Below are 18,664 nucleotides of genomic sequence, written 5' to 3' on the forward strand. Positions count from 1 at the left end.
CGATTGCCTCCATGCCACACCACATTGAAGCATCCTGGGCCTCCATAACACCTCAGCAGTGCCACAGGCTGATTGCCTCCATGCCACGCCGCATTGAAGCAGTCATTTCTGCAAAAGGATTCCCGACCAAGTATTGAGTGCAGAACTGAACATCATTATTTGAAGGTTGACTTTTTTTTGTATTAAAAACACTTTTCTTTTATTGGTCTATGAAATATGCTAATTTTTTGAGATAGGAAATTTGGGTTTTCATGATCTGTGGCCAAAATCATCAATATTACAACAATAAAAGGCTTGAACTACTTCAGTTGGTGTGTAATGAATCTAAAATATATGAAAGTCTAATGTTTATCAGCACATTACAGAAAATAATGAACTTTATCACAATATGCTAATTTTTTGAGAAGGACCTGTAGTCTTCTAGCCGTACACCCTGTATACATCTCACTATATACAGTACAGTGTAATCCTCCATGAGGGATGTCAGGCTGCAGTATATATGTTCTGGAGGACAGGACGTATAGTATATAGTATATAGTCTTCTAGCCGTACACCCTGTATACATCTCACTATATACAGTACAGTGTAATCCTCCATGAGGGATGTCAGGCTGCAGTATATATGTTCTGGAGGACAGGATGTAGAGTATATAGTATATAGTCTTCTAGCCGTACACCCTGTATACATCTCACTATATACAGTACAGTGTAATCCTCCATGAGGGATGTCGGGCTGCAGTATATATGTTCTGGAGGACAGGACGTATAGTATATAGTATATAGTCTTCTAGCCGTACACCCTGTATACATCTCACTATATACAGTACAGTGTAATCCTCCATGAGGGATGTCAGGCTGCAGTATATGTGTTCTGGAGGACAGGACGTATAGTATATAGTCTTCTAGCCGTACACCCTGTATACATCTCACTATATACAGTACAGTGTAATCCTCCATGAGGGATGTCAGGCTGCAGAATATATGTTCTGGAGGTCAGGACGTGGAGTATATAGTATATAGTCTTCTAACATAATCATTGGCATATTTCAGCTCTTGTCCAGAGTTAATGAGCAGGAGACGATCTGGTGCCATCATAAAGCTCTGGAAGGGGAATGCTATACGTCCGAAGGCTGCGCGCTCCATGTAGCCGACACAGCAGTAGCCATACTCGCTGGGCACTGTACCTGTCTCGCCTGCGGCTTCAGCTTAGCACATGGTGGCTCATAGGAAGTGGACGGGGCCGGGTTCAGCCACAATTTCTGGGGCAAATCCTCCCTCCAGCTGTTCACAAATTCCTCAATGTCCTCTGTCACTTTACCTGAAAGGAGACAGAGCAGGCACATTCTGAATAAGGGGAGGAAAAGAAGGAGGGAAGGAGAAGGAGGGGGGAAAGGAAGGAAGGGAGGAAAAGAAGGAGGGGAGGAAATGAAGGCGGGGAGGAAATGAAGGAGGGGAGGAAATGAAGGAGGGGAGGAAATGAAAGAGGGGAGGAAATGAAAGAGGGGAGGAAATGAAGGAGGGGAGGAAATGAAGGAGGGGAGGAAATGAAGGAGGGGAGGAAATGAAGGAGGGGAGGAAATGAAAGAGGGGAGGAAATGAAGGAGGGGAGGAAACTAAAGAGGGTAGTAAAGGGAGGAGGGATGGTTGGAAAAAAAAAGGAAGAGAGGAAATGAAAAAGGGGAGGAAAAGAAGGAGGGGAGGAAAGCAAGGAAAGAAAGAAAAAAGGGAAGGAAGGAAAGAAAGGCATAGAGGAAAGGAAGGAGGGGAGGGAGGGAGGGAGGAAGGAATGAAGAAAGAAAGAAAGAAAGAAAGAAAGAAAGAAAGAGAAGGAGGAGAGGAAGGAAGGGAAGGGAGGAAAAGAAGGAAGGGATAAAAGGAAGGATGAAAGGAAAGGAAAAAGAGGAGGAAAGAAAGGAAGGAATAAAAGGAAGGAGGGGAATAAAGGAAGAAGAGGAAGAAATTAAAGAAGCAAGGAAAGGAAAGAAATGAAGAAAGTAAAGGAAGGAGGGGAGGAAAGGAAGGAACGGAGGAACGGAAGGAGGTAAGGGAACTAAAGTAGGGAATAAGGGAAGAAGGAAGTGATGGAAAATAAGGAGGAGAGGAAATGAACAAGTGGAGGAAACGAAGGAGATGAAGAAAGAAAGGATAAGAGGGAAATGGAAGGGAGGAAAGCAAGGAAGGGAAGAAAAGAGGGGAGGAAGGAATGAAGAAAGTAAGGAAGGAAAATAAAGTATAAAGGAAGGGAATGAGGAGAGGAAGGGAGGAAAAGAAGGAAGGGATAAAAGAAAGGATGAGAGGAAAGGAAGGAGAGGAGGAAATATATGAAGGGATAAAAGGAAGGAGGAGAAGAAAGGAAGGAGCAGAAGAAATGAAGGAAGGGCAGATAGGAAAGTAAAGGAAGGAGAAGAGGAAGAAAAAGGAATGGAGGAAAAAAAAGAATGATGGGAAGGAAAGGAAGGAAATTATGGGAGGGAAGGAAAGGAAATAAATAGGGGGAGGAAAGGATGGAAGAAGAAAGGAGGGGAGAAAGGGAAAAAAGAAAAGGAGGTGAAGAAAGTAAGAAAGGAGGGGAGGAGGGGGGAGGAAGGAAGGGAAGAAGGGGAGTAAAGGAAGAAAGGAAAAAGGGAGGAAAGGAAGGAAGAAAGGAAAGGAGGGAAGGAAGGTAAGAAAAAGGAGGAGAGTTAAGTAAGAAAAAAAAGGACAGAGGGGAGGAACGCAAGGAAGGAAAGGAAAAAGGGAAGGAAATTAAGGAAGAGAGGAAAAGAAGAAAGTGAGGGAAGGAATGGAGGAAAGGAAGGAAGGAATGGAGGAAAGGAAGGAAGGAATGGAGGAAAGGAATGAAAGTAAGGAGGGCAGGAAAGGAAAGAAGGAAAGGAATGAGGGGAGGAAGGAAGGAAAGTAAGGAAGGGAGGAACGGAAAGAGGTAAGGGAACTAAAGTAGGGAATAAAGGAAGGAGGAATTGATGGAAAATAAGGAGGGGAGGAAATGAACAAGGGGAGGAAAAGAAGGAGGGGAAGAAAAAAAATAGAGGAGGAAAATGGAGGGAGTAAAGAATGAAGAAAGGAAGGAAGGAAATAAAGTATAAAGGAAGGGAAGGAGGAGAGGAAGGGAGGAAAAGAAGGAAGAGATAAAAGAAATGATGAGAGGAAAGGAAGGAGAGGAGGAAATAAAGGAAGGGATGAAAGGAAGGAACGGAAGAAATGAAGGAAGGGCAGATAGGAAAGGAAAGGAAGGAGGGAAGGAAGAAAAAAGAATGGAGGAAAAAAGGAATGATTGGAAGGAAAGGAAGGAGGGGAGGATAGGAAGGAAAGGATAGGAGGAAAGTAAGGAGGAGAGGAAGGAAAGGAAATAAATAGGGGGGAAGGAAGGAAGAACAAAGGAGAGGAGAAAGGGAAAAAGGGAAGGAGGTGAAAAAAGGAAGAAAGGAGGGGAGGATAGGAAGGAAGGGAAGAAGGAGAGTAAAGGAAGAAAGGAAAAAAGGAAAGAAAAAAGGGAGGAAAGGAAGGAAGAAAGGAAAGGAAGGTAAGAAAAAGGATTAGAGTAAAGTAAGAAAAAATAGGAGGAAATGAAGGAAGAGAGGAAAAGAAGAAAAGGAATGGAGGAAAGGAAGGAAAGAAAGGAGGGCAGGAAAGGAAAGAAGGGAAGGAAGGAGGGGAGGAAGGAACAGAAGGAGGTAAAGGAAATAAAGTAGGGAATAAAAGAAGGAAGAATTGATGGAAAATAAGGAGGAGAGGAAATGAACAAGGGGAGGACAAGAAGGAGGCGAAGAAAGAAAGGAGAGGAGGAAAATGGAAGAGAGGAAAGCAAAGAAGGGAAGAAAAGAGTGGAGGAAGGAATGAAGAAAGGAAGGAAGGAAAGGAGGGGAGGGGAGGGGAGGGGAGGAAAGGAAAGGAAGGGAAAGAGGTGAGGAAGGAAGGAAGGAAGGAAAGGAAGAAGGGAATGAAAGGTAGAAGAGGAGGAAAGGAAAGAAGGTAAAGAGGGAAGGAAAGGAAAGAGGGAAAAAATGAAGAAGTGGAGGAAGGAAGGAAAGAATGGGAGGAAAGAATGGGAGGAAAGGAAGGATGGGAAGAAGGAAGGAGGAAAAGAATGGAAAGAGGGGAGAAAGGGAGAAAGACAGACAGATAGAAGATAGCTGACATGTTGATCTTCCTGTCATTGTACACGGTATCTGCTCACAGAATATCCGCACCATAACTTGTCACCAGATCATCGTGGGGGATCCAGTTATTATTGCCACATATTCCGTGGGTTCTACCGACATAATCCGGACTCATTTTCAGATAAATAGCGGAGTTTCCATCCCAGGCCAAGGAGAAGGCGTAGTGCTGAGTGATGATGATGTATCCGGCGAGGCGTTGTATCCTCAGCACCCCACTGGTATATGGCAGCTGCACCCTGGGGGAGGACAAAGGACAGGGAACATTGGGGTCCAGGGGCCCCAGGGGTAGAAGGTTTTACCATCAGTGATGGGGCCAATTAGGTCAGAAGGCACCATGCTATAATCTGATTGGCTGCTGGAAACTCACCTGAGGTTGTTGAGGAGAACAATGTGTTCCTGTAACGTCACTTCCCCGGCACCAGCAAAGTACAGTGTGACGAAGCGAGCGCAAGAGTAGGGGTGGGAGGCGCAGGACGGGTCGTTGTGCACCTGCGTCAGGTAATGGGCAAATCTCAGTCACGTCACATACAACTAGCAGCACCACACACGTACCAGTCAGGGTCTGCCGTGGTTATATGACACCTGCTTCCCTAAGGAGGGCTGCAGAGCCACGTGTGATAGACTGCTCTGGTACAGTCCCTTCCGCACTCATACTGGGGAGCCTAACAGAGCGCTGTGAGCGGGTGGAACCCTTCATACAGCTACCACGTCAGCCATGATGGTTGATATTATATAAGCACTAAAGCAATTATATGTACAGTGTGGCAGGTATTTGGGTACTATGGTAGGTATTATATGGGCACTACAGCTGGTATTATATGTACAATGTGGCAGGCATTTGTGTATTATGGTAGGTATTATATAGGCAATACAGCTGGTATTATATGCACAATGCAGCCAGTATTTGAGTACTACTGTAGGTATTATATGGGCAATACAGCTGGCATTATATGCACAGTGTGGCAGGTATTTGGGTACTATGGTAGGAATTTTATGGGCACTACAGCTGGTATTATATGTACAGTGTGGCAGGCATTTGGGTACTATGGTAGGTACTATATGGGCACTACAGCTGGTATATGTACAGTGTGGCAGGCATTTGGGTAATATGGAAGGTATTATATTGGCACTACAGCTGGTATTATATGCACAGTGTGGCAGGTATTTGGGTACTATAGTAGGAATTATATGGGCACTACAGCTGGTATTATATGTACAGTGTAGCAGGTATTTGGGTACTATAGTAGGAATTATATGGATACTACAGCTGGTATTATATGTACAGTGTAGCAGGTATTTGGGTAATATGGAAGGTATTATATGGGCACTACAGCTGGTATTATATGTACAGTGTGGCCGGTATTTGAGTACTATTCTAGGTATTATATGGGCACTACAGTTGGTATTATATGTACAGTGTGGCAGGTATTTGGAGTACTATGGTAGGCATTATATGGGCACTACAGCTGGTATATGTACAGTGTGGCAGGTATTTGGAGTACTATAGTAGGTATTATATGGGCACTACAGATGGTATTATATGTACAGTGTGGCAGGTATTTGGAGTACTATGGTAGGCATTATATGGGCACTACAGCTGGTATATGTACAGTGTGGCAGGTATTTGGAGTACTATAGTAGGTATTATATGGGCACTACAGATGGTATTATATGTACAGTGTGGCAGGTATTTGGGTACTATAGTAGGAATTATATGGATACTACAGCTGGTATATGTACAGTGTAGCAGGTATTTGGGTACTATAGTAGGAATTATATGGATACTACAGCTGGTATTATATGTACAGTGTAGCAGGTATTTGGGTAATATGGTAGGCATTATATGGGCACTACAGCTGGTATATGTACAGTGTGGCAGGTATTTGGAGTACTATAGTAGGTATTATATGGGCACTACAGATGGTATTATATGTACAGTGTGGCAGGTATTTGGGTAATATGGAACGTATTATATGGGCACTACAGCTGGTATTATATGTACAGTGTGGCAGGTATTAGATTTGCTCTTTGGCTGTGATACATTCATAGTCACCCCCCTATAACATTGGCGCGTGCCGTGTCCCGTTACACTGCCATCACTGAGAATCCCCGGTGGTAACGTCTGCACATGTCTGTCATGCTGTCAAATGTGAAAATGTGATCCACCGCCGAGGACACAACTCTACCAGAGAAGAACAGCGCTATCGTAGGACACCGCCAACGCTGCCACCGGGGACTTGGAATGAAAGAATTAAAACTGAAACCTGACAACCAAAAAATGGCACCAGGTGGTATGGTGTGCGGTGTCTCTAGGGCAGCCATATTACTGGGTCAGATTATGGGTTAATTTATTGTGTGCCATGATGTTCGGAACAAGAACAGTCAAATCTGAGAGACCGCGAGACGGCGGAGCTGAATGGAACCCTTCCAAGAAATTCACCACGTGACCCTCAGAATAATACACCACTCACTGGTCACAGGAGATCAAAGGAAATGATGGGGGTTATGGCACAAACGAGGACAAACCTCACATTTACCTGTATGGAAAATCTCTGCTCATCTGGTTCTGCTTGGCGCAGGAGGTCATACGTGAATTTTCCAGGGAAAAAAAAATAAAGTCCATCAAAGGTCTCATAATGATACTGCCCCCACGTCCGGCAGATGTTCTCTCTCTCCGGGCCTGTATTATATACTGAAAGAGAAAAAACACAGCATACACCCACATATAAACATACAGCAGGCACATGTACCGCACAGACGTACACACAAAGCACCTCTACAGCACAGGAATCTGCACAACATATATGTACATACACATCACACAATCTCGTTTGAGCTGTAACTAAACATAAGCAGTTTTTATAGGAGGCCACCTCTGTTACACATCATCCCCGGCAGTGTCCTAGGAGGCCACCTCTGTTACACATCATCCCCGTCACTGTCCTAGGAAGCCACCTCTGTTACACATCATCTCTGGCACTGTCCTAGGAGGCCACCTCTGTTACACATCATCTCCGGAACTGTCCTAGGAGGCCACCTCTGTTACACATCATCCCCAGCACTGTCCTAGGAGGCCACCTCTGTTACACATCATCCCCGTCACTGTCCTAGGAGGCCACTTCTGTTACACATCATCCTCAGCACTGTCCTAGGAGGCCACCCCTGTTACACATCATCCTCAGCACTGTCCTAGGAGGTCACCTCTGTTACACATCATCCCCGGCACTGTCCTAGGAGGCCACCTCTGTTACACATCATCCCCGGCACTGTCCTAGAAGGCCACCTCTGTTACACATCATCCCCGGCACTGTCCTAGGAGGCCACTTCTGTTACACATCATCCTCAGCACTGTCCTAGGAGGCCACCCCTGTTACACATCATCCTCAGCACTGTCCTAGGAGGTCACCTCTGTTACACATCATCCCCGGCACTGTCCTAGGAGGCCACCTCTGTTACACATCATCCTCAGCACTGTCCTAGGAGGCCACCCCTGTTACACATCATCCTCAGCACTGTCCTAGGAGGCCACCTCTGTTACACATCATCCCCGTCACTGTCCTAGGAGGCCACCTCTGTTACACATCATCCTCAGCACTGTCCTAGGAGGCCACCCCTGTTACACATCATCCTCAGCACTGTCCTAGGAGGCCACCTCTGTTACACATCATCCCCGGCACTGTCCTAGTAGGCCACCTCTGTTACACATCCTCCCCGGCACTGTCCTAGGAGGCCACCTCTGTTACACATCATCCCCGGCACTGTCCTAGGAGGCCACCTCTGTTACACATCATCCCCGGCACTGTCCTAGGAGGTCACCTCTGTTACACATCATCCTCGGCACTGTCCTAGGAGGCCACCTCTGTTACACATCATCCCCGTCACTGTCCTAGGAGGCCATCTCTGTTGCACATCATCTCCGGAACTGTCCTAGGAGGCCACCTCTGTTACACATCATTCTCACCACTGTCCTAGGAGGCCACCTCTGTTACACATCATCCCCGGCATTGTCCTAGGAGGCCACCTCTGTTACACATCATCCTCAGCACTGTCCTAGGAGGCCACCTCTGTTACACATCATCCCCGGCACTGTCCTAGGAGGCCACCTCTGTTACACATCATCCCCGGCTTTGTCCTAGGAGGCCACCTCTGTTACACATCATCCCCGGCACTGTCCTAGGAGGCCACCTCTGTTACACATCATCCTCAGCACTGTCCTAGGAGGCCACCTCTGTTACACATCATCCCCGGCACTGTCCTAGGAGGCCACCTCTGTTACACATCATCCCCGGCACTGTCCTAGGAGGCCACCTCTGTTACACATCATCCCCGCCACTGTCCTAGGAGGCCACCTCTATTACACATCATCCCCGACACTGTCCTAGGAGGCCACCCCTGTTACACATCATCCCCGGCACTGTCCTAGGAGGCCACCTCTGTTACACATCATCTCCGGCACTGTCCTAGGAGGCCACCTCTGTTACACATCATCCCCGGCACTGTCCTAGGAGGTCACCTCTGTTACACATCATCTCCGGCACTGTCCTAGGAGGCCACCTCTGTTACACATCATCCCTGGCACTGTCCTAGGAGGCCACCTCTGCTACACATCATCCCTGGCACTGTCTTAGGAGGCCACCTCTGTTACACATCATCCTCAGCACTGTCCTAGGAGGCCACCTCTGTTACACATCATCCTCAGCACTGTCCTAGGAGGCCACCTCTGTTACACATCATCCTCAGCACTGTCCTAGGAGGTCACCTCTGTTACACATCATCCCCGTCACTGTCCTAGGAGGCCACCTCTGTTACACATCCTCCCCGGCACTGTCCTAGGAGGCCACCTCTGTTACACATCATCCCCGGCATATATATATACAATATATAGTATTGTGAATGTGGGGTAATATGTTCCTTCAGCTCTTTAGTTTCAGTGACCAGGACCATACGTCACACATATGTCACACATGACAATCACCTATCTGACATCTAGATCCCGATGCGTTGTACCGGCTGCAGTCACAGAACTTCTTCTGCCAACATTCTCCTCCATTGAAGCAGGGAAGAACATCTGAGAAATAACCAGAGATGTTATCAGAACCACGAATGTGATCGGGGTCTACATGTGCCGGCCAGGGCCCGGTTCACATCTGCACTCAGAGCCTCCATCACTTTTCATTCAGCAATATATCATACTTGTCAGAATGACGGAAACTTCTACGGAACAAACCACACCGCCCTATAAGTCAGACAGCCGGCCCCTGGGAGCACATCGTCTGACAGTTGGCCCCTGGTAGAATATCGTCAGATAGCCGGCCCCTGGGAGTGTATCATCAGACAGCTGGCCCCTGGAAGCATATTGTCAGAAGGCTGGCCCCTGGTAGAATATCATCAGATGTCTGGCCCCTGGGAGCATATTGTCAGACAGCCGGCCCCTGGGAGCATATTGTCAGACAGCCGGCCCCTTGGAGCACACTGTCAGACGGTTGGCCCCTGGGAGACTATTGTCAGACGGTTGGCCCCTGGGAGCACATCGTCTGACGGTTGGCCCCCAGGTGGGCAGTACATCATCAGGTACCCGGATTTTAATGCCAGTAATTAATGGTATTACCCTAGGGAGCCCATAAAAAATAATACTGTCCCAACAAACCCCGTCTACAACCCTACAGGTGGCCGGAGGGGGTCTTCGATTATAAAATCGGGTGGCTGGAATCATGGTCAGAGGCCTCCATAGTAGGTAGAATGCTAGACACTGTGACGACCAAACACAATGGCAGGTGCGGCATTACACGCGTGGTCTGGGGGGCTGCCCGTGTCACACAGAAGACTCGGGTCACGTGGTCTCTTACAGTCTCCAGGAAACCACAGAGCTGAGCATGGACGCTCACATTGAGACTGCCCAGGTCCTCTCACTGTTCTGCAGACACCTGACTACGTGTCCGAGGCTGCAATGCTCTGCAGGGTGGAGGCACATCTTACATCTGGGCCTCTGAAGCCTCATCTCCTCTTATTTGCAGGTCACTGGTTTGAACTATAGAAAATTAATTAACTCATTAATGGCAGATTTTTGGGGAAACGTCTTATAATGAGTGTCAGTGAGAATGCAGCGGAGGGAATCTCGTCCACGCTGCTCCGCCATGAGGCGACCCTGCTGGACAACTGTCCTGGGGTGCACACAGTGTGGCACTGAGCATGGTCACCCCCTCCCGGCAGGTCGTATCGGCCCCCTCCCCCTGTTACTGCGCTTTTCATGTGTGTTTATTTGCTTCTTACCGCACTTTACTTTGGGAAGTCTCCTCTCCACTGACTGCCGCCCGCTGCGTGTTCTGCTTTCCTAAAGAAAAAAACGGACAATGGAAAATTAGGCCAACACGTGTGTCTCCTACATGTAACGTGTCCCCCCCCCCCCCCCCCCCACCAGCCATACTGGCAGCCATGTAAAGGCCACACCCCAAACACTGGGGACCAAGTGACCCCCTTACCCATAGGTTACAACATGAGTACAGAGGTGTCTAAGCGGGGAAAACTGTTAATAGGGGGCCTGTGGATGTTACTGGGGGCCTGTGGATGTTACTGGGGGGCCTGTGGATGTTACTGGGGGGCCTGTGGATGTTACTGGGGGGCCTGCAACTGTGGATGTTACTGGGGGGCCTGCAACTGTGGATGTTACTGGGGGGCCTGTGGCTGTAGATGTTACTGGGGGGCCTGTGGCTGTAGATGTCACTGAGGGGGCCTGTCTGTGGATGTCTCAGGGAGGCCTGTGGCTGTTACTGGGGAGCCTGTAGCCATAACTGGGGGTCCTTTACCTGTGGCTGTAGATATTACTGGGGGTTCTTCAGCTCTGGGTGTTACTGGGCGGCCTGTAGCTATTACTGGGGGTCCTTTAGGTGTAGCTGTAGATATTACTAGGGGTTCTTTAGCTGCGGGTGTTACTGGGGGGCCTGTAGCCATAACTAGGGATCCTTTAGCTGTAGCCATTACTGGGGGTCCTCTAACTGTGGCTGTAGATATTACTGGGGGTTCTTTAGCTGTGGGTGTTACTGGGGGGGGGGGGGGGCTGTAGCCATAACTGGGGGTCCTTTAGCTGTGGTTGCAGATATTACTGGGGGTTCTTCAGCTGGGGGTGTTACTGGGGGGCCTGTAGCCATAACTGGGGGTCCTTATAGCTATGGCTGTAGATATTACTGGGGGGGGGTTCAGCTGGCAGTGTTACTGGGGGGCCTGTAGACATAACTACGGGTCCTTTAGCTGTAGCCATTACTGGGGGTCCTCTAGCTGTGGCTGTAGATATTACTGGGGGTTCTTCAGCTGGGGGTGTTACTGGGGGGCCTGTAGACATAACTACGGGTCCTTTAGCTGTAGCCATTACTGGAGGTCCTCTAGCTGTGGCTGTAGCTGGTGGTCCTGCAGCTGATGTTACAGGGGGCTCTGTGGCTTTCACTCTACATCCTTCAGGATTATTTCATGGTCTTCAGTCAGTGGACATTGACCCTGTGTGCTGAGGTCGATGTGATGATCGGGGTCTAGTAACCTGTAAGGTTGGCCTTCTCAATCTTAACTTTAATATGACACCAAAAGTCCCCCTATTCTGCTTCTGAAGAGATGAGAGAGCTGCACTGGTGTCTTGTAAAATGTTATTTCTTGGTAAAAACCATTAAGGTATAAAATAAGATAGTTACGCATTTCAGCAGCGTACCGGACATACAACCACTATTCTGTAGGGCGTCTCCAGGGTCTCAGTGCCCTCAGTCACTGGATCATTCTCTTCTCAGGGTGAAACGAGAGAAGCCTCCAGGAAGTGTTTCCCGGCATCGCTCCTGTGTAATCGTTGGATCAGGGACAAATTAGTCCTGGAGCTCCTCCAATGTTATAAACCTGGGCTGCCATTTGAAGATCAGAGGAAACATTCCGACCTGACGCTGATATCAATGCGAGTGACTCCGAGATGCGGGACACAGGGCGACAGAACTACAGCTCTGAGGCAGAGAAGCAGCGGATCCTGATGTCCAGGCAAGCTGGACTGGGCATTGTAAAGTGAAGGCCCCAGAGAACAGAATGTAGAAGAGGGTAAGGAGGTCTCCACAGCACCCGACACCCCACCAACAAACCAAGACCCTCAAATAGGGGCAGGGGTGCCGGTAAGTGAACCCAACACCGTCAGGGAAGGAACGCACCGACACCAGAGACACAAACCTACAGAGGTCCTGATCAGAGCAAAGGGACAAAGGAGCAGAGACACAAGCCCCACAGTCACGGCATCTGTCCACAGGTCAGTGGTGAATGGGAAAAGCCCTGATGATGCCCAGACAAGTCCTCATGAGGTCACATATGAGACGTCCTCGGTCTACAGCACAAGAGACTTGAGGATTTTGGTTTCAAGTAACCAGCAGTGCTCAGTGCCAGGCAGCAGCAAAAGCAAAAACAATTTTACGGTGTATAAAAAGAACAAAATACCTGTGATCCCAACGTAATATTATCCCTATAAATCCCCCACGAGGACACATCTGCTGTCAGGGGAGGACTGGCAGCCTTAGTACTGGGGGGCAAATCTAGTCAAGTGGCCCATTCTTAGCCCCGCCCATCATTAAAAGCCCCTCCTACATATAATAGGCCACTCCCAACACACACTGTACAGCTGACATTCTATAGTTGCGGCCTGTCTCTACACATCATACGGAGAGGGGAGGCCGTCCTGGCTGCACTGCCTGCTTATATAACAAGCTACAGCCAGGAAGCTCCTCCGCTCTCCTCCCTACCCTGATCCTGCTCAAGGCCTGTGGTTCCCCCCACCATCTGCCACCCGCCCGTGGCCTGCTGCCCCCTTTCGTCATCCTCACCCAGTTCTGAATCCTCCTTCTGCAGATGTCAGGTGGAGGAGCCGGAGCATCTCTTCTGCTACATAGCACCACATACCTCTTACATCCAGTGATGTCACCTTTGTTGTAGACGTTCTCTTTCCTCATCTTCTCCATTCAGATTAGACCGCCATGATGATTTTTCTGCCCCCAATACTATACTGCAGAAACAGTCCCCCTGGAAATACTACTACCACACAGATAGTGCCCCCAATACTGTACTCGCTATGCCCCCAATACTATACTGCAGAAACAGTCCGCCTGGAAATACTACTACCACACAGATAGTGCCCCCTTAAACAATTATTGGCACACAGTGCTCTAAAAAATAACTGCGCCCAGACACTAATAGTATAAAGATAATGTCCCCCAAAAATAATTGTGCTAAGCTGATACTATGCCAGGGTGCCCCCAAAATCCCACCAATAGAAATAATTCTCTGCCAGAGCACACTTAGTAGTAATAATGCCCCTATAGTGCCCTAGTAATCATGTTCTTCATAGCCCCTAGTAGTAGTAAAGCTCCCCATAATACCCCCTAGTAGTACTAATTTTCCCTATAATATGACAGTACATGAAATACCCCCGCTTAGTGCCCGCAGTTGAGCTAATGTCCCCAAAATGTATGCCAGTATAAAATACCCCTATATAGTGCCCCAGTAAATGCCCTCATACTGCTCCTCTCCCCCTTCCCCATAGTGTCCCCATAATATGCCAGTAAAAAAATGCCCCTTAGTGCCCCCAGCAGATGCCCCTATAGTGCTCCTCTCCCCGACAATGTACCAGTAAAAAATGCCCCCTCAGTGCCACCAAATGCCATAGTGCCCCCCATAATGTTCCAATACAAAAGGCCCCTTTAGAGCCCCCAGTTACCCCCATAGTGCTCCTCTCCCCCATGGTGCCCCCCCATAATGTGCCAGTAAGAAATGCCCCCACAGTGCCAGCTCCTCCAATAGTGCCAGCCCTCCCCCCATAGTGCCAGCTCCCCCTATAGTGCCAGCCCCCCCTATAGTGCCCCCCATAGTGCCAGCTCCCCCTATAGTGCCCCCATAGTGCCAGCTCCCCCTATCGTGCCCCCCCATAGTGCCAGCTCCCCCTATAGTGCCCCCATAGTGCCAGCTCCCCCTATAGTGCCCCCCATAGTGCCAGCTCCCCCTATAGTGCCAGCTCCCCCTATAGTGCCCGCCATAGTGCCAGCTCCCCCTATAGTGCCCCCCATAGTGCCAGCTCCCCCTATAGTGCCCCCCATAGTGCCAGCTCCCCCTATAGTGCCCCCCATAGTGCCAGCTCCCCCTATAGTGCCCCCCATAGTGCCAGCTCCCCCTATAGTGCCCCCCATAGTGCCAGCTCCCCCTATAGTGCCCCCCATAGTGCCAGCTCCCCCTATAGTGCCCCCCATAGTGCCAGCTCCCCCTATCGTGCCCCCCCATAGTGCCAGCTCCCCCTATAGTGCCCCCCATAGTGCCAGCTCCCCCTATAGTGCCCCCCCATAGTGCCAGCTCCCCCTATAGTGCCCCCCATAGTGCCAGCTCCCCCTATAGTGCCCCCCATAGTGCCAGCTCCCCCTATAGTGCCCCCCATAGTGCCAGCTCCCCCTATAGTGCCCCCCCATAGTGCCAGCTCCCCCTATAGTGCCCCCCATAGTGCCAGATTTCCTCCTCATAGTGCCATATCTCCCCCCCATAGTGCCAGATCTCCCCCCCCCCCCCATAGTGCCAGCCCCCCGCAAAGAAGAAAAAAATAAAAATACTTACCTCCATCAGCAGCGATGCCGGCCTGTGTCCCTGCTGTGTGTGTGTGCTGCCGGCTCAGGCGTCGCGATGATAATGACGTCATCGCGCTGCCTGAGCCGACCTCTGATAGGCTGCAGGCATTAGTGCCTGCAGCCTATCAGAAGAACAGGGGAGGGACACGCCTCTCCCTCCCCTGCCCCACAGCACGGCCGCAATGACATCCAGGGCCGCGCCGCCTGTGGTGATCGGCGGTGCGGCCCTCAAGAATAAAAAAAAAATTATTTTTTTTTTTTAGACCGGCGGCCCAGCGGCTGTTTATTTAGGGCGGCCTGGGGGGCAATTGCCTCCCTGCCCCCCGGCCCAGCCCGCCCCTGTCTGCTGTGGGGTTCAGTATTGGGCCCCAAACCTATGAAAGACACAGAAGAGCTGGAGCAGATGCGATGCGCCCTTGTTTAATAAGCTCTGACCCTGTGTGAGTATATAAAACATGGCGCTCTGCAGGAAGTTGCTGGAGGCGCTCAGGGGGAAGTGCGTTGCAGGAGGTGCTCCGAGGATAGTGCACTGTAGGAGGCACTCTGGGGGAAGTGCGTTGCAGGAGGCACTTTCCTGGAGGATCTCATTGGGGAAGTGATCTGGAGGAGGTGTTTTCCTGTACTCTCTCTGTGCGAGGTGTTTTGGGGGGGGATGTTTTCCTGGAAGCTCTCTGTGGCAGGTACTCTGGGTGAGGCGCTTTCATGGAGGTTCTCTGTGGCAGGCACTTGCCTGGAGACTCTCTGAGGGAAGCACTTTCCTGGTGGCTCCCTGTGGGAGGTGCTCTGAAGGAGATGCTTTCCTGGACCCTATCTGTGGGAGGGGTTCTAGGAGGGGGGGGGGGCGTTTTCCTGGAGACTCTCTAAGGGAGGTGCTCTGGAGGAAGGCTTTTTCCTGGAGTCTCTCTGTAGGAGACGCTCTTTCCTGGAGGCTTTCTGTAGGAGACGCTCTGGGGGAGGCTCTTTCCTGGAGTCTCTCTGTAGGAGACGCTCTGGGGAGGCTCTTTCCTGGAGGCTCTCTGTAGGAGACGCTCTGGGGAGGCTCTTTCCTGGAGGCTCTCTGTAGGAGACGCTCTGGGGGAGGCTCTTTCCTGGAGTCTCTCTGTAGGAGACGCTCTGGGGAGGCTCTTTCCTGGAGGCTTTCTGTAGGAGACGCTCTGGGGAGGCGCTTTCCTGGAGGCTCTCTGTAGGAGACACTCTGGGGGAGGCTCTTTCCTGGAGTCTCTCTGTAGGAGACGCTCTGGGGAGGCTCTTTCCTGGAGGCTTTCTGTAGGAGACGCTCTGGGGAGGCGCTTTCCTGGAGGCTCTCTGTAGGAGACACTCTGGGGGAGGCTCTTTCCTGGAGGCTCTCTGTGGGAGACGATCTGGGGAGGCTCTTTCCTGGAGGCTCTCTGTAGGAGACGCTCTGGGGAGGCTCTTTCCTGGAGGCTCTCTGTAGGAGACGCTCTGGGGAGGCTCTTTCCTGGAGGCTCTCTGTAGGAGACGCTCTGGGGAGGCGCTTTCCTGGAGGCTCTCTGTAGGAGACACTCTGGGGGAGGCTCTTTCCTGGAGGCTCTCTGTGGGAGATGATCTGGGGAGGCTCTTTCCTGGAGGCTCTCTGTAGGAGACGCTCTGGGGAGGCTCTTTCCTGGAGGCTCTCTGTAGGAGACGCTCTGGGGAGGCTCTCTGTAGGAGACGCTCTGGGGGAGGCTCTTTCCTGGAGGCTCTCTGTGGGAGACGTTCTGGGGAGGCTCTTTCCTGGAGGCTCTCTGTAGGAGACGCTCTGGGGAGGCGCTTTCCTGGAGGCTCTCTGTAGGAGACTCTCTGGGGAGGCGCTTTCCTGGAGGCTCTCTGTAGGAGACGCTCTGGAGGAAGGCTTTTTCCTGGAGTCTCTCTGTAGGAGACGCTCTGGGGGAGGCTCTTTCCTGGAGGCTCTCTCTGGGAGGCGCTCTGGGGAGGCACTTTCCTGGAATCTCTCTGTGGGAGGCGCTCTGGGAAGACACTTTCCTGGAGGCTCTCTGTAGGAGACACTCTGGGGGAGGCTCTTTCCTGGAGGCTCTCTGTGGGAGACGCTCTGAGGAGGCGCTTTCCTGGAGGCTCTCTCTGGGAGGCTCTTTCCTGGAGGCTCTCTGTAGGAGACGCTCTGGGGGAGGCTCTTTCCTGGAGTCTCTCTGTAGGAGACGCTCTGGGGAGGCTCTTTCCTGGAGGCTCTCTGTAGGAGACGCTCTGGGGAGGCGCTTTCCTGGAGGCTCTCTGTAGGAGACGCTCTGGGGGAGGCGCTTTCCTGGAGTCTCTCTGTAGGAGACGCTCTGGGGAGGCTCTTTCCTGGAGGATCTCTGTGGGAGGCGCTTTCCTGGAGGCTCTCTCTGGGAGGCGCTCAGCTTTTATATGTATTGGTGGATTGAAGCAGCGCAGGCAAGCAGAAAACAGCATGGGGAGCAGATGCCGAGACACAGGGAGCCACGTAGCATGACCCTCACGCTGGGGAGCTTGGAGACGAGATCTTTCCTCCTTTCTATTATAAGGGGCAGGAGGCCTAGGATTGGACTTCAGTGTCCTCCTTCCAGTATATTGACATTCTGAATTATCAGGCAGGTCAAGCTGAAGCAGAAGAGTTTGGTCGGTTGGTACTGCACTTAGATCAGTCTTAGAGGCGCAGTATGTAACATACAATATTCAGAGTAGATTCCGGGGTCAGTCACATTGATGCCAGCTTTTTGTACTCTTGCTATTTCTTGGGAAGGTGGTCGGCAGGGGGAGGCTGACCATCCTAAGACGGCGGAGGGCAGCAAGTTGGCACTAGGCCACGCTTTACTTGAAACAGAAGCTTCTTCTTTGTGACAATGAAAACTGATCCAAAAATAGAGAAGGTGAGAACAATCCAGCGCGCAGTCCCCAGGGAGCGGCGCCTCCAAATAACACTGCCTCAGGCAAAATACAGATCAATGGCTATGAAAACACAGCAGCCACTGGGCAATCGTCAGCGCTTCTCCGGCGATGCACAATGGGACATGAGGCACCGGATAGCCGGGCACTGAACACCTGAGAACCGGCCCAGAGGCAGCGGGTAGCCGGGCACTGAACACCTGAGAACCGGCCCAGAGGCAGTGGATAGCCGGGCACTGAACACCTGAGAACTGGCCCAGAGGCAGAGGAGAGCTGAGCATGGCACACAGGGCACCTGAGAACTGGCACAGAGGCAGCAGAGAGCTGAGCATGGCACACAGGGCACCTGAGAACTGGCCCAGAGGCAGCAGAGAGCTGAGCATGGCACACAGGGCACCTGAGAACTGGCCCAGAGGCAGAGGAGAGCTGAGCATGGCACACAGGGCACCTAAGAACTGGCACAGAGGCAGAAGGTAGCCAGGCACTGAACACCTGAGAACTGGCCCAGAGGCAGCGGGTAGCCGGGCACTGAACACCTGAGAACTGGCCCAGAGGCAGAGGAGAGCTGAGCATGGCACACAGAACACCTGAGAACTGGTACAGAGGCAGAAGGTAGCCAGGCACTGAACACCTGAGAACTGGCCCAGAGGCAGCAGAAAACTGGGCAAGAGACACAGGGCACCTGAGAACTGGCCCAGAGGCAGAGGAGAGCTGAGCATGGCACACAGGGCACCTGAGAACTGGCACAGAGGAAGAAGGTAGCCGGGCACTGAACACCTGAGAACTGGCCCAGAGGCAGCAGAAAACTGGGCAAGAGACACAGGGCACCTGAGAACTGGCCCAGAGGCAGAGGAGAGCTGAGCATGGCACACAGGGCACCTGAGAACTGGCCCAAAGGCAGAGGAGAGCTGAGCATGGCACACAGGGCACCTGAGAACTGGCCCAGAGGCAGAGGAGAGCTGAGCATGGCACACAGGGCACCTGAGAACTGGCCCAGAGGCAGAGGAGAGCTGAGCATGGCACACAA

The 18,664-nt window shown here is 51.1% G+C and overlaps 2 protein-coding genes across 2 annotated transcripts in view; both read right to left on the reverse strand.

Moving 5' to 3' along the window:
• Window positions 1-10,945, reverse strand: part of OTOG (otogelin) — an 88,693-nt gene extending 77,748 nt beyond the window's left edge. The window contains exons 1-7 of the mRNA XM_044270498.1: window positions 10,928-10,945; window positions 10,430-10,490; window positions 9,135-9,227; window positions 6,697-6,851; window positions 4,527-4,648; window positions 4,190-4,395; window positions 1,184-1,317 (exon numbers count right to left, since the gene is read on the reverse strand). Coding sequence (XP_044126433.1) covers window positions 1,184-1,317; window positions 4,190-4,395; window positions 4,527-4,648; window positions 6,697-6,851; window positions 9,135-9,227; window positions 10,430-10,490; window positions 10,928-10,945 — 789 coding nt within the window. The remainder of the gene's footprint in view (window positions 1-1,183; window positions 1,318-4,189; window positions 4,396-4,526; window positions 4,649-6,696; window positions 6,852-9,134; window positions 9,228-10,429; window positions 10,491-10,927) is intronic.
• A 4,655-nt stretch (window positions 10,946-15,600) lies between these two features.
• LOC122920774 (putative uncharacterized protein ENSP00000383309) lies at window positions 15,601-17,184 on the reverse strand. The gene has a single exon (XM_044270499.1). It carries the CDS (start codon window positions 17,182-17,184, stop codon window positions 15,601-15,603), a length of 1,584 nt encoding a protein of 527 aa, XP_044126434.1.
• Between the last annotated feature and the right edge of the window lie 1,480 nt (window positions 17,185-18,664).

This window comes from Bufo gargarizans, chromosome 10 (genome assembly GCF_014858855.1).
Source record: "Bufo gargarizans isolate SCDJY-AF-19 chromosome 10, ASM1485885v1, whole genome shotgun sequence".
Classification (NCBI taxonomy): domain Eukaryota; kingdom Metazoa; phylum Chordata; class Amphibia; order Anura; family Bufonidae; genus Bufo; species Bufo gargarizans.